The sequence below is a fragment of the Vidua macroura genome, chromosome 5, assembly GCF_024509145.1.
Source record: "Vidua macroura isolate BioBank_ID:100142 chromosome 5, ASM2450914v1, whole genome shotgun sequence".
Classification (NCBI taxonomy): Eukaryota; Metazoa; Chordata; class Aves; order Passeriformes; family Viduidae; genus Vidua; species Vidua macroura.
In genome coordinates this window covers 29189286-29200959 of record NC_071575.1, presented here as the reverse complement: position 1 = coordinate 29200959, position 11674 = coordinate 29189286, and the positions used below count along the sequence as shown (strand labels likewise).

The 11674-nt window shown below is 42.2% G+C and overlaps 1 protein-coding gene across 2 annotated transcripts in view; it reads right to left on the bottom strand.

The window, feature by feature from the left end:
- Positions 1-9560: 9560 nt before the first annotated feature.
- Positions 9561-11674, bottom strand: part of RAD51AP1 (RAD51 associated protein 1) — a 7852-nt gene continuing 5738 nt past the window's right edge. For both annotated transcript variants that reach the window (XM_053976988.1, XM_053976989.1), the window contains exon 8: positions 9561-11531. In XM_053976988.1, coding sequence (XP_053832963.1) covers positions 11404-11531 — 128 coding nt within the window. In that variant the 3' untranslated portion in view covers positions 9561-11403. The remainder of the gene's footprint in view (positions 11532-11674) is intronic.

Below are 11674 nucleotides of genomic sequence, written 5' to 3'. Positions count from 1 at the left end.
TTTAATTACCCACTTCATAAAGATATTTAATTAAAGGAGCTAAGTGCAATAGCACATAAAATCCTTATGGATGTGATCACTGCCTGTGATCATCACACAGACAATATCTTTACCAAATTTCTAAGTTTGGCAACATCTCTGTGAAGTAGAATAGTATTAGTGATAAAGGAAATTAAAGAGCTTTTCCTGAAAAGAAAATCCCCTGCATCATAGAGTAGGAAGAGGATTCATTCCATCTTAGCTACGCATTCAAGGTAAACAAATTTCCCTGTGGAAGCACCCCTGTCTTTTTATTGGCTTGTCTTGAGAAGGAGCCTGTTCCAATAATGTAGGCTAGGTATCCCAGACTTCTACATCTCTAGAATTAGATTAGATTAATTCTATTCTATATAGCATTTACTCTGCTACTACTGCATTTCATTCCTGATCTGAATGAGGGCAAAAAGCACAGAGGAACAATGAACTGAGCTGTCTCAGTATTGTGCTGTGGCATCCATCCAGGCTTGAGCAGTGCCACAGGGAACGCTCAATGCAGGCTGAACCAGGGAAGATGAACACCAAATTCCCAAAATTAGTGGTGTTGACAGAAAACTTCTTAAACCACTCCTGCTCTATTTGTTCTAATAAAGCATAGGAAGTATGCTTTTTGCCTTTTGCAAAACCAGTGCAAAGGGAATGGGTGATTTAAGGTTTTGCATATATTTACTTGGGCAAAGAACCCACCAGATGAACCAATCAGTCCAAGGCTGATAGAGATAGAAAAGCCAGTCATGGGCTCTGGCTCCTTTAGAATGTTTCTTCCACAGAAGAGTGCAAAAGCTTGGGATATGATAACATCAAGATTCTGACATTTAAGTTAGTTGCTAGTAAGTTGGCTCTTTAAAGTTTATTAACAATTTCTATAATACTTAAGATCTGCTCTTTCTCCTAGCAAACAAGAAAAAAAAAAGACAACACTGTTTGCTCTAAATGTGCTCAAAAGCTGGGTAAGTGAATGCAATTTTACAAAGGAGGGAGTTAAGGCACTGTGTTACTAAGGATGCCATTGCCTTTTGAGACAATTCCCAACATCTAAGTGTCCTTGACTGAATTCAAATAATATTTGGGGACATGGGGATTTTCGAAACAGCTCTCTGACTGTTTAAAGCCAAAAGCTTTAAATAAAGCCAAAAGGACCCCAGCAACATCATCATTTCTAGAAAACAGACTGGGCAAAGAAATGACAGCCCAGAAATCAGTGCTCCAATTGATTTTACTAATGCATCAATCTGTTCTCAGGACTATTCCAAGAACAGAAAATATGGTTATTCCTGGACTCACAAACTGAAGAGGAATCACATGAGAAGCAGGAATTGGACATGAACCAGATAAACTGATTTAAATCAAGTGGGGTGCACAGATGAAATGTAGGTCTGGATATGTTGAAAAGTCATAGGCAGGAAAAAAAAAAAAAAATTTCATAGGCAAACATATCATAGAATCATAGAATATCCTGAGTTGGAAGGAACCCACAAGGATCATCCAGTCCAACTTCTGGCTCTACACAGACACCCCAATAATCCCACCCTGTGCATCCCTGAGAGCATTGTCCAAACACTCCTGAAGCTCTGGCAGCATGGGGGCCATGACCATTCCCCAGGTATCCTGTTCAGTGCCCCAGCACTACCTGGGGGAAGAACCTTTTCCTGATATCCACCCTAACCCTCTCCTGACACAGCTCCAGCCATTCCCTTGGGTCCTGTCCCTGGTCACACAGAGCTGAGATCAGGGCCTGCCCCTCCTCTTCTCCTCATAAGGAAGATGCAGAACTGCTGTGAGCTCTGACCTCAGTCTGCTCTTCTCCAGCTGAATACACTAAGTGCCCTCAGCTGCTCCTTGTATGGCTTCACCTCCAGGCCCTTCACCATCTCCCTGTCCCTCCTTTGGATGTATTCTAACAGCTTTAGATCTTTCTTATATTGTGGCACCCAAAAATACAAACACAATATTCAATGTGAGGCCAACCCAGCCCAGAGCAGAGTGGGACAATCCCCTCACTGGCCCCACCAGCAGTGCTGAGCCTGGTAAGATCATGATCGTGATGGAAAAGGATTTTTGGCTTGCTTGTCAAGCTCTGAAAGCTTTGCAAGAACTTTTCTTCAAGAAAGAGCGCCATCTGTTTCTACCCTTTTGCAGGTGAAATGTGTTATCCCTGGGCTGCCTGAAGTGGAAGCTGGAGGCTGATCCAGGAGAACAAAGGCCTCTCAGTCCTTGTGTAGTTCATAATTACAGTTACTAAATACCTCCCCAAATCCTAGTGACATCACACATTCACCTGTGTATTCAGATATGTTTCCTAAATAATGTCCTCTGAGGAGGAAAACCAGGGAAGTAATTTCCCAATCTCATCACTTCAGAGGCGTTGCTCTGTATGAAATCAGTAACTCAGCAATGAGTGAGGTACAGTGATCTTTCATTGATTTTTCTCCAGAAAGTCACTTTAAACAAAAGCATCATGTGTCAGTTTTAAACTTAGAAACACACTTTTTAAAAATAATGTAGGACTTTTGATTTCAGACCAATGCAACTCACTGTATTTCTGTAGAGCAATATTTTTTTTTCTCTAAAATAAAAAACAGACCAGCTGTCTACAATATATATATGCTTTTAATATACCACAAAGCCTTTCACTTAAACCTAAAGGTCAATCTGAAATCTTTTGTAGAACTCTAGGTACTCTGAGATTCTAGAAATTCATTATTTGCTTACTATTTATGCAGAAACCTGTAAGATACCCCTGTAATTTAAAAATATTAATTTCTTATCTGTGCAGCAATACTAATAATACTGCTTCAATTAAAAATTGCCATCATAAAATCATAGATTCATAGAGTATCCTGAGCTGGAAGGGACCCACAAGAATCACAAGCTCTGCACAGGACAGTCTCAAGAATCACACATCTTAATTCTACTTCTCCAAAGAAATTGAAATAATGGTTAATGCAATAAAAATATCATATGGAATTGATGACAGATGGTACAACGGACTGAACTATCTTCTTTCTGCTTATTTTCAGTCCCTCACAACAGGTATGTCACAACCTAATACAAACATTTGTACATCAAACAATAAAAAAAAATGCCAACCATGATTACCTTAGGCTGGACTCTTTTATTTCTTCTCACTTGTAAACAAGAGTTACTGAAGAAGCTGAAATCACAGCAGCTCTCACTGCTCCTTTCTTGCTTTTCCCATAATGACAAAGCTCTATGTTTTAGATCAGTCTCCATTAAATTGTTCTCTTTGTGATTTAAACCTGACACTACAGTTAATCTGATCCAACCTGTGCCCCTCTGTGAATAAAAGCTTGGGCTGATTGATGATTTTTAGGGTGAGCTGGCTGGAATCAAGTCCCAGGTTGTTTTACCATGTTCCCCAGCAATGACACAAACCAAACAGAGCTGAACTGCAAAGTGGATGCTCTGTGAAATCTTTGAGGACTTTACACCAGCACAACATGTTTGTCAATTAGGCTCAGCAGCACTGCAAACCCATCCCTCGGGGTGCCTCATTTGCTTTGCTTTCCTTCCTTCCTTCTGTTTTTTAATTCTTTTTCAAAGACACAGCTGCAGCTTTAGCTCACCTGCTCTGAACATGAACTGTCTAATGAGGATAAATCCAAGGGAGTTCCCAGTGTTACTGAGAATCCCAGCAGTGCCCCTGAGCACCACACGCACAGCTCCCTCTTAGCACTCAAAACTTTTGATAATCTTGGAATGAGCATTTCTAGGTAGTCCTGTCTCTGTTTACACCCTAATCCTCTACAGACCCCTTAGATATTCCATCAGCAAAATGCCTGGAGCTGGAGCAGCCTCAGCTTGGAATATTAAAGAAACGGACCTCAGTGGTGTTTTACTCAAGTATTTCTGACAGACACCATGGGGAAATATCAAATGCTTAGTCTCAATTCCTTATTTTCTTTACTTTTCTTGTGAGAATATAAAAATTCATATTTTGAAAAAATGCAGACACAAATTTTACTAAAGTGGAAGAAAAATGTTTTAAAAACAGAGGAGCAATGCCAGCCTTAAAACAATAAAGCCACAGTAGGTTTGGAATTAAAAAAAAAAAAAAAAAAAGATAAAAGAGATCTTTAAATCAGCTTTTCTTTTTTAATCATGGCATCATAGATTGGCCTGGGTTGGAAGGGACCTTAAAGATCATCCAGTTTCACCTCCCACTATTCCAGGTTGCTCAGAGCCCCATCCAACCTGGCCTTGGACACTGCCAGGGATGGGGCAGCCACAGCTTCTCTCAGCAACCTGTGCCAGGGCCTCAGCACCCTCACAGGGAACAATTTTTTTCCCAATATCCAATCTAAACCTCCTCTCTGTCAGTGTGAAGCCATTCTCCCTTGTCCTGTCACTCCAGGCCCTTGTCAAGAGTCTCTCTGCATCTTTTCTGTGGGTTCCCTTGAGGCACTGCAAGGCCACAATGAGGTCACCTCAAAGCCTTCTCTTCTCCAGGCTGAACAACCCCAATTCCCTCAGCTTTTCCCCACAGGAGGAAAACCAGAGGAAAACCTGACAGTGCCAGTGAACCATTTAGTAGAAAAGGCAAATGACAAATGTAATCAGAACAAGTGGATAAATACAGGAATGAACTTTGGCTCTGTAAGTGAACTGCCTAATTGTTACCAGAAAAAGGAAAAAAAAATCGACCAAACAAAACAAACAGTAACAACAACTAAAAAAATAAGTAAGTCTGTGGCTTCCCAACATTTTGAATTGGGCTCATGAAAGAAATCGCTTCTCTTTCCAAACCTCACTTCACTTATAATCTCAGTCATCACAACTGCAATTACAGGGCTCCTACTAAAAAAAAAATGTAAGGACAGTACTATCCATAGGTTTTTTAACAAAATTAAAAACAGATCTATTGATTACATGGAAATATGCAAAGGCAGGATGCAACTTCCCAGGTCATCCCTGTGCCTACAGGGATGCCTTCCTCTAGACCAGCTCTGAGTATTTCGGATGGTTCTGTCTTTTTGCTGAATGTGAAGCCCAGGGATTTTGTTTAGGCAGGTTGGACGGCCTTCTGCTGTAATCTACTTTTAGCTCTTGCAAGATGTCTACATTTAGCTGCACACACCAAAAGCTGGTTTTCAGGAGTTCTGCAGGCACTTGGGCATATCAGGAATGCAGGTGCATGCCTGGTGCAGTGGCCCACTGCTGTCCACTTCTTCCCACCCCCAGGCAGTGGAGAGCACTGGAAACCCCTGGGATTCAAGCTGCTGTCTGCATTTCACATGCTGTGTACTCAGACGTGTCTTGAACAACATGCTTGGCCTCCTTTTCTCCAGGCTGAACACCCCCAGCCACTCCTCACAGGACTCACTCTTTAGGTATCTATTTCAGTATCTACATACACTGAATTTTAATACAGTAATCTCAATATATTGACGATAAATGGGTCAAAAAGTCCATGCCTGGCACATGTGTATTGCTGTCCTAAATTAAATAGTAGATTTCAAGTATATATTTTGCCTCACTTTCTCTTTGTGGAGGAGGAATTTGTCAGAAATCATACCCCAGTGGTGTTTCAGGAGAAGTATGTATTTATTAAAAGAGCTTTCCTATTATTTGTAGAAAATATTTTAATAGTACTCTGCTAATGTGCATTATAAATTCTCAGCATATTAGGGAGATTTCAAAGGAGAACTGTTTCATACACATTACTGTACAAAGAATAATTAGAATTAGAGGATCTCAAGCAGTGCCTTAAAATCTAAACAATTCTGTGACAGAGATATTGCAGTGTCACTCTCACCACACCAGCCCTGTGTTTTCAGGAGCGTTACCACAGCCTTTTCTCACTCTTTGCATAACAACACTCACTTTACACCCTTTGTAAGACCTCCCTGCATGTTCAGCTACAGAGTGCAAACTAATGTAATCATCAGGACAGTAATAAATCATATCACATGTTAACAAATACAGAATTTGCTCATAAATCGATTTTTTCCTTTTCAAAGAAGAAATGAAGAGTGTACAGAGGAGGTACTGGCAGTATGCGCTGGGTAACATGTTTCAGGAATGACATGGATGAAAATTTGGGAGTTAGGCAGTGTTCCCACTTAGGAACAGGCTGTGATGTGTGGAGGACAGAATGCTTCCCATCAACTTCAATAACACGCTTCCCCACTCTTTTGGGAGCAGCTGGAAAAATCTGCCTCCAAATTTCTTTGGCAAGAAAGATGAATCAAAGCAAATGAGGAAAGGAGAAGGAAGAGCTGATCTCAGACAAGCTCCAAAGGGGATATAGCTTAGTAGGGAATGTCTTCTCCATTATCACTTATTATTGCAACCTCACTGGGGTAATGAAGGTACAGGGCACAAAGGTGATGGATGAGGAGAATCAGACTTTTCCCCATACACAACCCCCCACCCAAATCAGAGGTGGAAAACACATCTTCTGGCCATGATTCTTCCTAAAATGATCACTTCCAAACTATTCAGTGCTATATAACTCTCTTGCTGGTTTGAATGTTCCCAGGATCTTTAGCAGCTCTTCTCATTTGCAGCTCCTCTGCAGGTAGCCTAACTGCAGCCAACTCTCAGTAAATATATCTCATCTGCCTTTGATTTATGGGCAAGATTCAGCCTTCCTAGAACAGGTTTTGTGCAGGTGGAATGGGTGGGAGCACCAGAACCCATCCACGTGGCAGGAAAACGAGCTTAAAAGAGTTTCAGTCAATGATCTGTTTCTCAAGCAAAACATCTGGCCTGCCTTCCCAAAACCTGGCAGTAGCTTCATGGTTACATCTCCACAGCCATGTGAACACAGCCAACGGGAGCATTTTTTACAAGGGAATTTAGTTCTACCTAAAATCACTGCAGGACTTCTAGATGTTATTCACATTCTAGAGATTATTCACAAGGGCATAGAGTAACAGGACATGGGGGAAAGGCTTAAAATTGAAAGAAAGTAGGTTTAGATTATGAAGAAATTCTTCCCTGTGAGGATGGTGATGTGTATTAAAACTCTGTATCCATGTGTGTGAGGACACAGCAGGTTCATCATAATACTCAAAGAATCACAGAATTATGGAATGGCTGGGGTTGAAAGGGACCTTAAAAACCATCCAGTTCCAAACCCCACCATGGGCAGGGGCATCTTCCACTATTGCAAGTTCCTCAGAGCCTCATCCAGCCTGGCCTTGGATGCTTCCAGGAATGGGGCAGCCACAGCTTCTCTGGGCAACCTGTGCTTCACTACTCTCACAGGGACAGTGACTCCACCACCTTCCTGTGCAGCCCACTGCAATGTCCAATCACCCTTTCTGTGAAGAAATTTTTCCTGAAAACTGGCCAATTGCTGCGTATTTTCAATACAGGGAAGCACCATAGCATTCTAAGTTCCTGGGGAGTTCCATTTATGCCTCTGTCTTCTGGGGTCTATGCAGTTCTCCTAAATTTGCCCTGAATGCATCCCTTTTCCTGACTTAGATATGCTGGGGAAGATCAAGGAATCCCAGAAAAAAGTGTAAGGCTGGAAGGGACGAGTGCGTCATCTTGTCCTACCTCCCTGTTCCAGCAGGGCCATCCCAGAGCATAGGACACAGGATTATGTCCAGATGGTTCTGGAATATTCTCAGTGAAGAAGACTCCACACCCGCTCTGGACAATCTGTTCAGTCCTCAGTCACTGCACAGGACAGAAGTTCTGCCTCCTGCCCAGGTGGAACCTCCTGGGATCAGTCCCTGCCAGTTCCTTTGGCGCCATTGCTGGGCCCCCAGAGCACAGCCTGGGCCCTGCTCGGAGCCCTCCCTGCAGACAGGGACACCCAGGGCTGAGGGCCCCTCTCAGCTGGGGCTCCTTTTGAGGCTGGACAGCCCCAGCTCCCTCAGCCTTTCCCTGCCAGAGATGCTCCAGGCCCTAAATCATCTCTGCATCCTCTGCTGGCCCCACTCCAGGAGCTCCCTGTCCCTCCTGTGCTGAGGAGCCCAGGACTGGACACAGCGCTCCAGATGTGCCTCGCAGGGCGCATCTACATGACTTTTATCCAGGGAGGGGCTAACTTATGCTTGAGAAAAATTATTGCAAACATCTGAAGAACTGTATGTTAAAGCTTATAACTGAATTAAATAATGCAAGAAATACATTATAAGTCACTGATCTGTGAAAATGTATTAGAGTGAGGTTGTGTTGTTGATAATACTTCACAAAAGTTAAGATGGTTAAGGTTTATTAAATTCCTTTTTTTTTTTCTGTTCTTGATACTTTGCTCACACTTGTCATCTGACCCTCTGTCATGCAAATACTTTGCAAATACAAGTGATAGCCACAGAGCTCCACTGCACTGGAATGGTAACTTGATGTTATTATGCCCTCTAATGTTGACTTCCTACATAGTTACAGACTTTTAACATTCTAAAAAATATGCACTTATCTACAAACCTTTATGTTGGGATGGGGTTCACAAGGTATTTCTGAAAGAACTGCCTGATTATAACTCTTTAGAATCTTCAGCTTAATGAATCCTGCAGAGATAATAAAATGAAAGCAAGACTTACACAGATTTACTGGAAGTAAAAAAAAAAAAAAAGCATAACAAATCTCTCATCTGTTCAAGGAGGCAAACAGAAAGAGAATCTGTCATCTTTGGCTCTACAAGATGGTCTATCACCAAGCAGATAAATATCATCTGGGTTTCAATCAGTTCTATTTCTCATGATTTCTTTGTACATTGGAGTACTGTAAGTGTCCCCAAGGGCTGTCAGTATGAAAAATAACTTGGTGAAGGAATTGAGATGCCTGAGCATTAAACAGAGCTTTAATACACTAAGGACCATGTAGACTCTTTTACACTTGCAGCCAGTTAAGTCCTTCCATGCTCTTGTTCAGCTGACGCTAGAAAAAACTAACTTTAATTTTTAAGTTACATTCAAAAACAATTAAAAAAAAAAACAAACAATGGGGGAAAATACAAAACGCAAGAAAAAGAAATTTCTGTTTTTTAATATCCTAAATGTACAGGAAAAACTCATGGTCCAAGTCTTCCTTTAAATGTACACAAGTGTTATAAATATTGGGGTTGTGAAGACAGATTCAGCACAGCAGAAACAGCCTTGACGCAAAAAAGTTCTTTTTTTTTTTTTTTCATCACAGCTTTTTGGCTGCTTCTCAAGAGAACAATGTCACACCTGAGTGGAGACAGAACAGAAATTCTTTGTAAGCAGCAGGACGAAGTGTTTTAAACGCAAAGAGCAGGGTTTTGTTCAGAGAGTCACCAGAAGTGGTAACATCCTGTTTTCATCTTTGTGGTTTGCATTGATACGCTTCGAGTCTGTTGGGTTAACGAAAGCTGGGACAACAAAAGTGATCTGACATGAAAGGCAGAAAAAAATCTATCTGCTCAGAGCAAGTTACACCCAACCCCTCTGCTGAAAATTAAAGAGCAGTTTATGGAATTCCTGATGCAACGATCTCAGGAAATGGCATCTGGGCATTTTTGTTTCTATAAGAAAAATAATGGGAAAATATTTGTTTCCCTTATTAAATCCCATGTCTCTGAATAAGCATTAAGATACATCTTTATTATTTAGCCACTTTAAAGATACAGATTTTCATATTAACAGAATATCAGAGAATAACCAATACAGACCTGGGAAATTAAGGTTTTGGACCTTTTGAATTACAGAAGGAAATAATCACACACTTAAGAGGTTCTGAATCAAAACTAAATTCTGTTTTCTTCAGAAATAATGGAAGCTGTAGCAGTGATCTTTGCCTTATGATAACCTGATTGATAATGCATCAGGAGCAAACAGACAACCAATCTGCAAGGAATCAGTGAAACCATTAACAGAAGGCTTTGCAAAGGCATGGATTACACCTGAAGGAGGAGATGTCATCCAGAGGGGCCTGGACAGGCTCCAGAATGGGGAATCTCAAGGTGTTTAACAGGACCAAGTGCTGGTGCTGCACCTGGGATCAATCCAGACTGGGGATGAGCAGAGGGAGCAGCCCTGGCAGGACTTGGGGGTGCTGTGGGTGAGAGCTGGCCCTGCCCCAAGCCGGAACCCCCCTGTGCTGGGCTGCACCCAGAGCCCCAGAGCAGCAGGGCAGGGGGGATTCTGCCCCTCTGCCCCGCTCTGCTGAGACCCCCCTGCAGGGCTGCATCCAGCCCTGGGCCCAGCACAGGAAGGACAGGGAGCTGCTGGAGCCAGGCCAGAGCAGGGACACCAAGGGGATCAGAGGGATGGAGCAGCTCTGCTGGGAGGAAAGGCTGAGGGAATTGGGATTGGTCAGCCTGGAGAGGAGAAGGTTTTGGGGTGACCTCATTGTGGCCTTGCAGTGCCTGAAGGGAGCCCACAAGTAAGATGGAGAGAGAGTCTTGACAAGGGCCTGCAGTGACAGGACAAGGAGGATGGCTTCACACTGACAGAGGGTAGGTTTAGATTGGGTATTAGGAAAAAATTGTTCCCTGTAAGGGTGCTGAGGCCCTGGCACAGGTTGCCCAGAGAAGCTGTGGCTGCCCCATCCCTGGAAGTGTCCAAGACCAGGCTGGATGAGGCTCTGAGCAACCTGGAATAGTGGAAGATGCCCTTGCCCATTGTGGGGTTTGGAACTGGATGGTTTTTAAGGTCCCTTTCAACCCCAGCCATTCAATGATTCTATTATATTCCTTTGTTAATGCAATTCCCTGAGTCACGAGTAATACATGGAGAAATGGATCTGCTGCCATCCACTGTAATCAACAGACTTAGATAGGAAATTACTGACACTGTGGATTAGTAAAAGCTCAGTTTCATTAAGCAGTAGCAATCACTTCACTACTTTACAGAACCCCTACCTTAGCATGGTATCATGATCCTCAATGAAGCGCCAGGAGCATCAAGGAAATTCCTCCTTGTCTGAGCCTGACTAATGCTGCTGACTTCCAGTAAGAGTATACACAGGCAAAAATATCTGCCAGACTGCAACCAACATTTAAAGTGACCTTCAAAATTAATACATTCAAGGAATATAGTTAGACATTATAAGGTATTTTATTTTTTTTAAATACAACATTCTAAAAGCATTTCCCTTTCATCATACTGCTGTAGTGCTGTCTAGACTATGTTAATGCCAAGACTTTAGGTATTAAAGATATAAAATTATCACAAACCAACATCTCTGAATTTAATACATCAAAAAGCTGGTGGCCAGATGTCACTTTGATTAAACAACATCAGTATTCAGCAGCACTTAAAAGATGACTAGCAATTTGCAGAATAAAAACTCATCCTAACATCAGACACATCCATAATAAGAGACCTCCAAAAGGGATGATTCCAGGATGCTGCCCACCCTCTGTTTATCAGCAAAACCTTTTCCACAGTCTTTGCCTCTGTGTGGCACTTTGTCACTGACCATTTAACTGCTGGTAGCACTGGGATGGAGAGGTTTGACTCTTGCCAGTCTGGAGAGGCCAAGTCTTAGGCAGTGAGTAGGTGACTTAACAGGAACACATTTCACAGAGGCATTACTGCTTCCTGATGGAGCTGGAGATGAATTTAATACAAAAATAAGGTATCAGAAGTTTAAAGGGGGAAAAAGGATCAGATGACTGTTGTCTTCGAGTAGTTTTCCTAGCAGGACAAAAAAAGCATTCTGAAGAGAGTGCAAAAAGGTCCAAACCACAGAG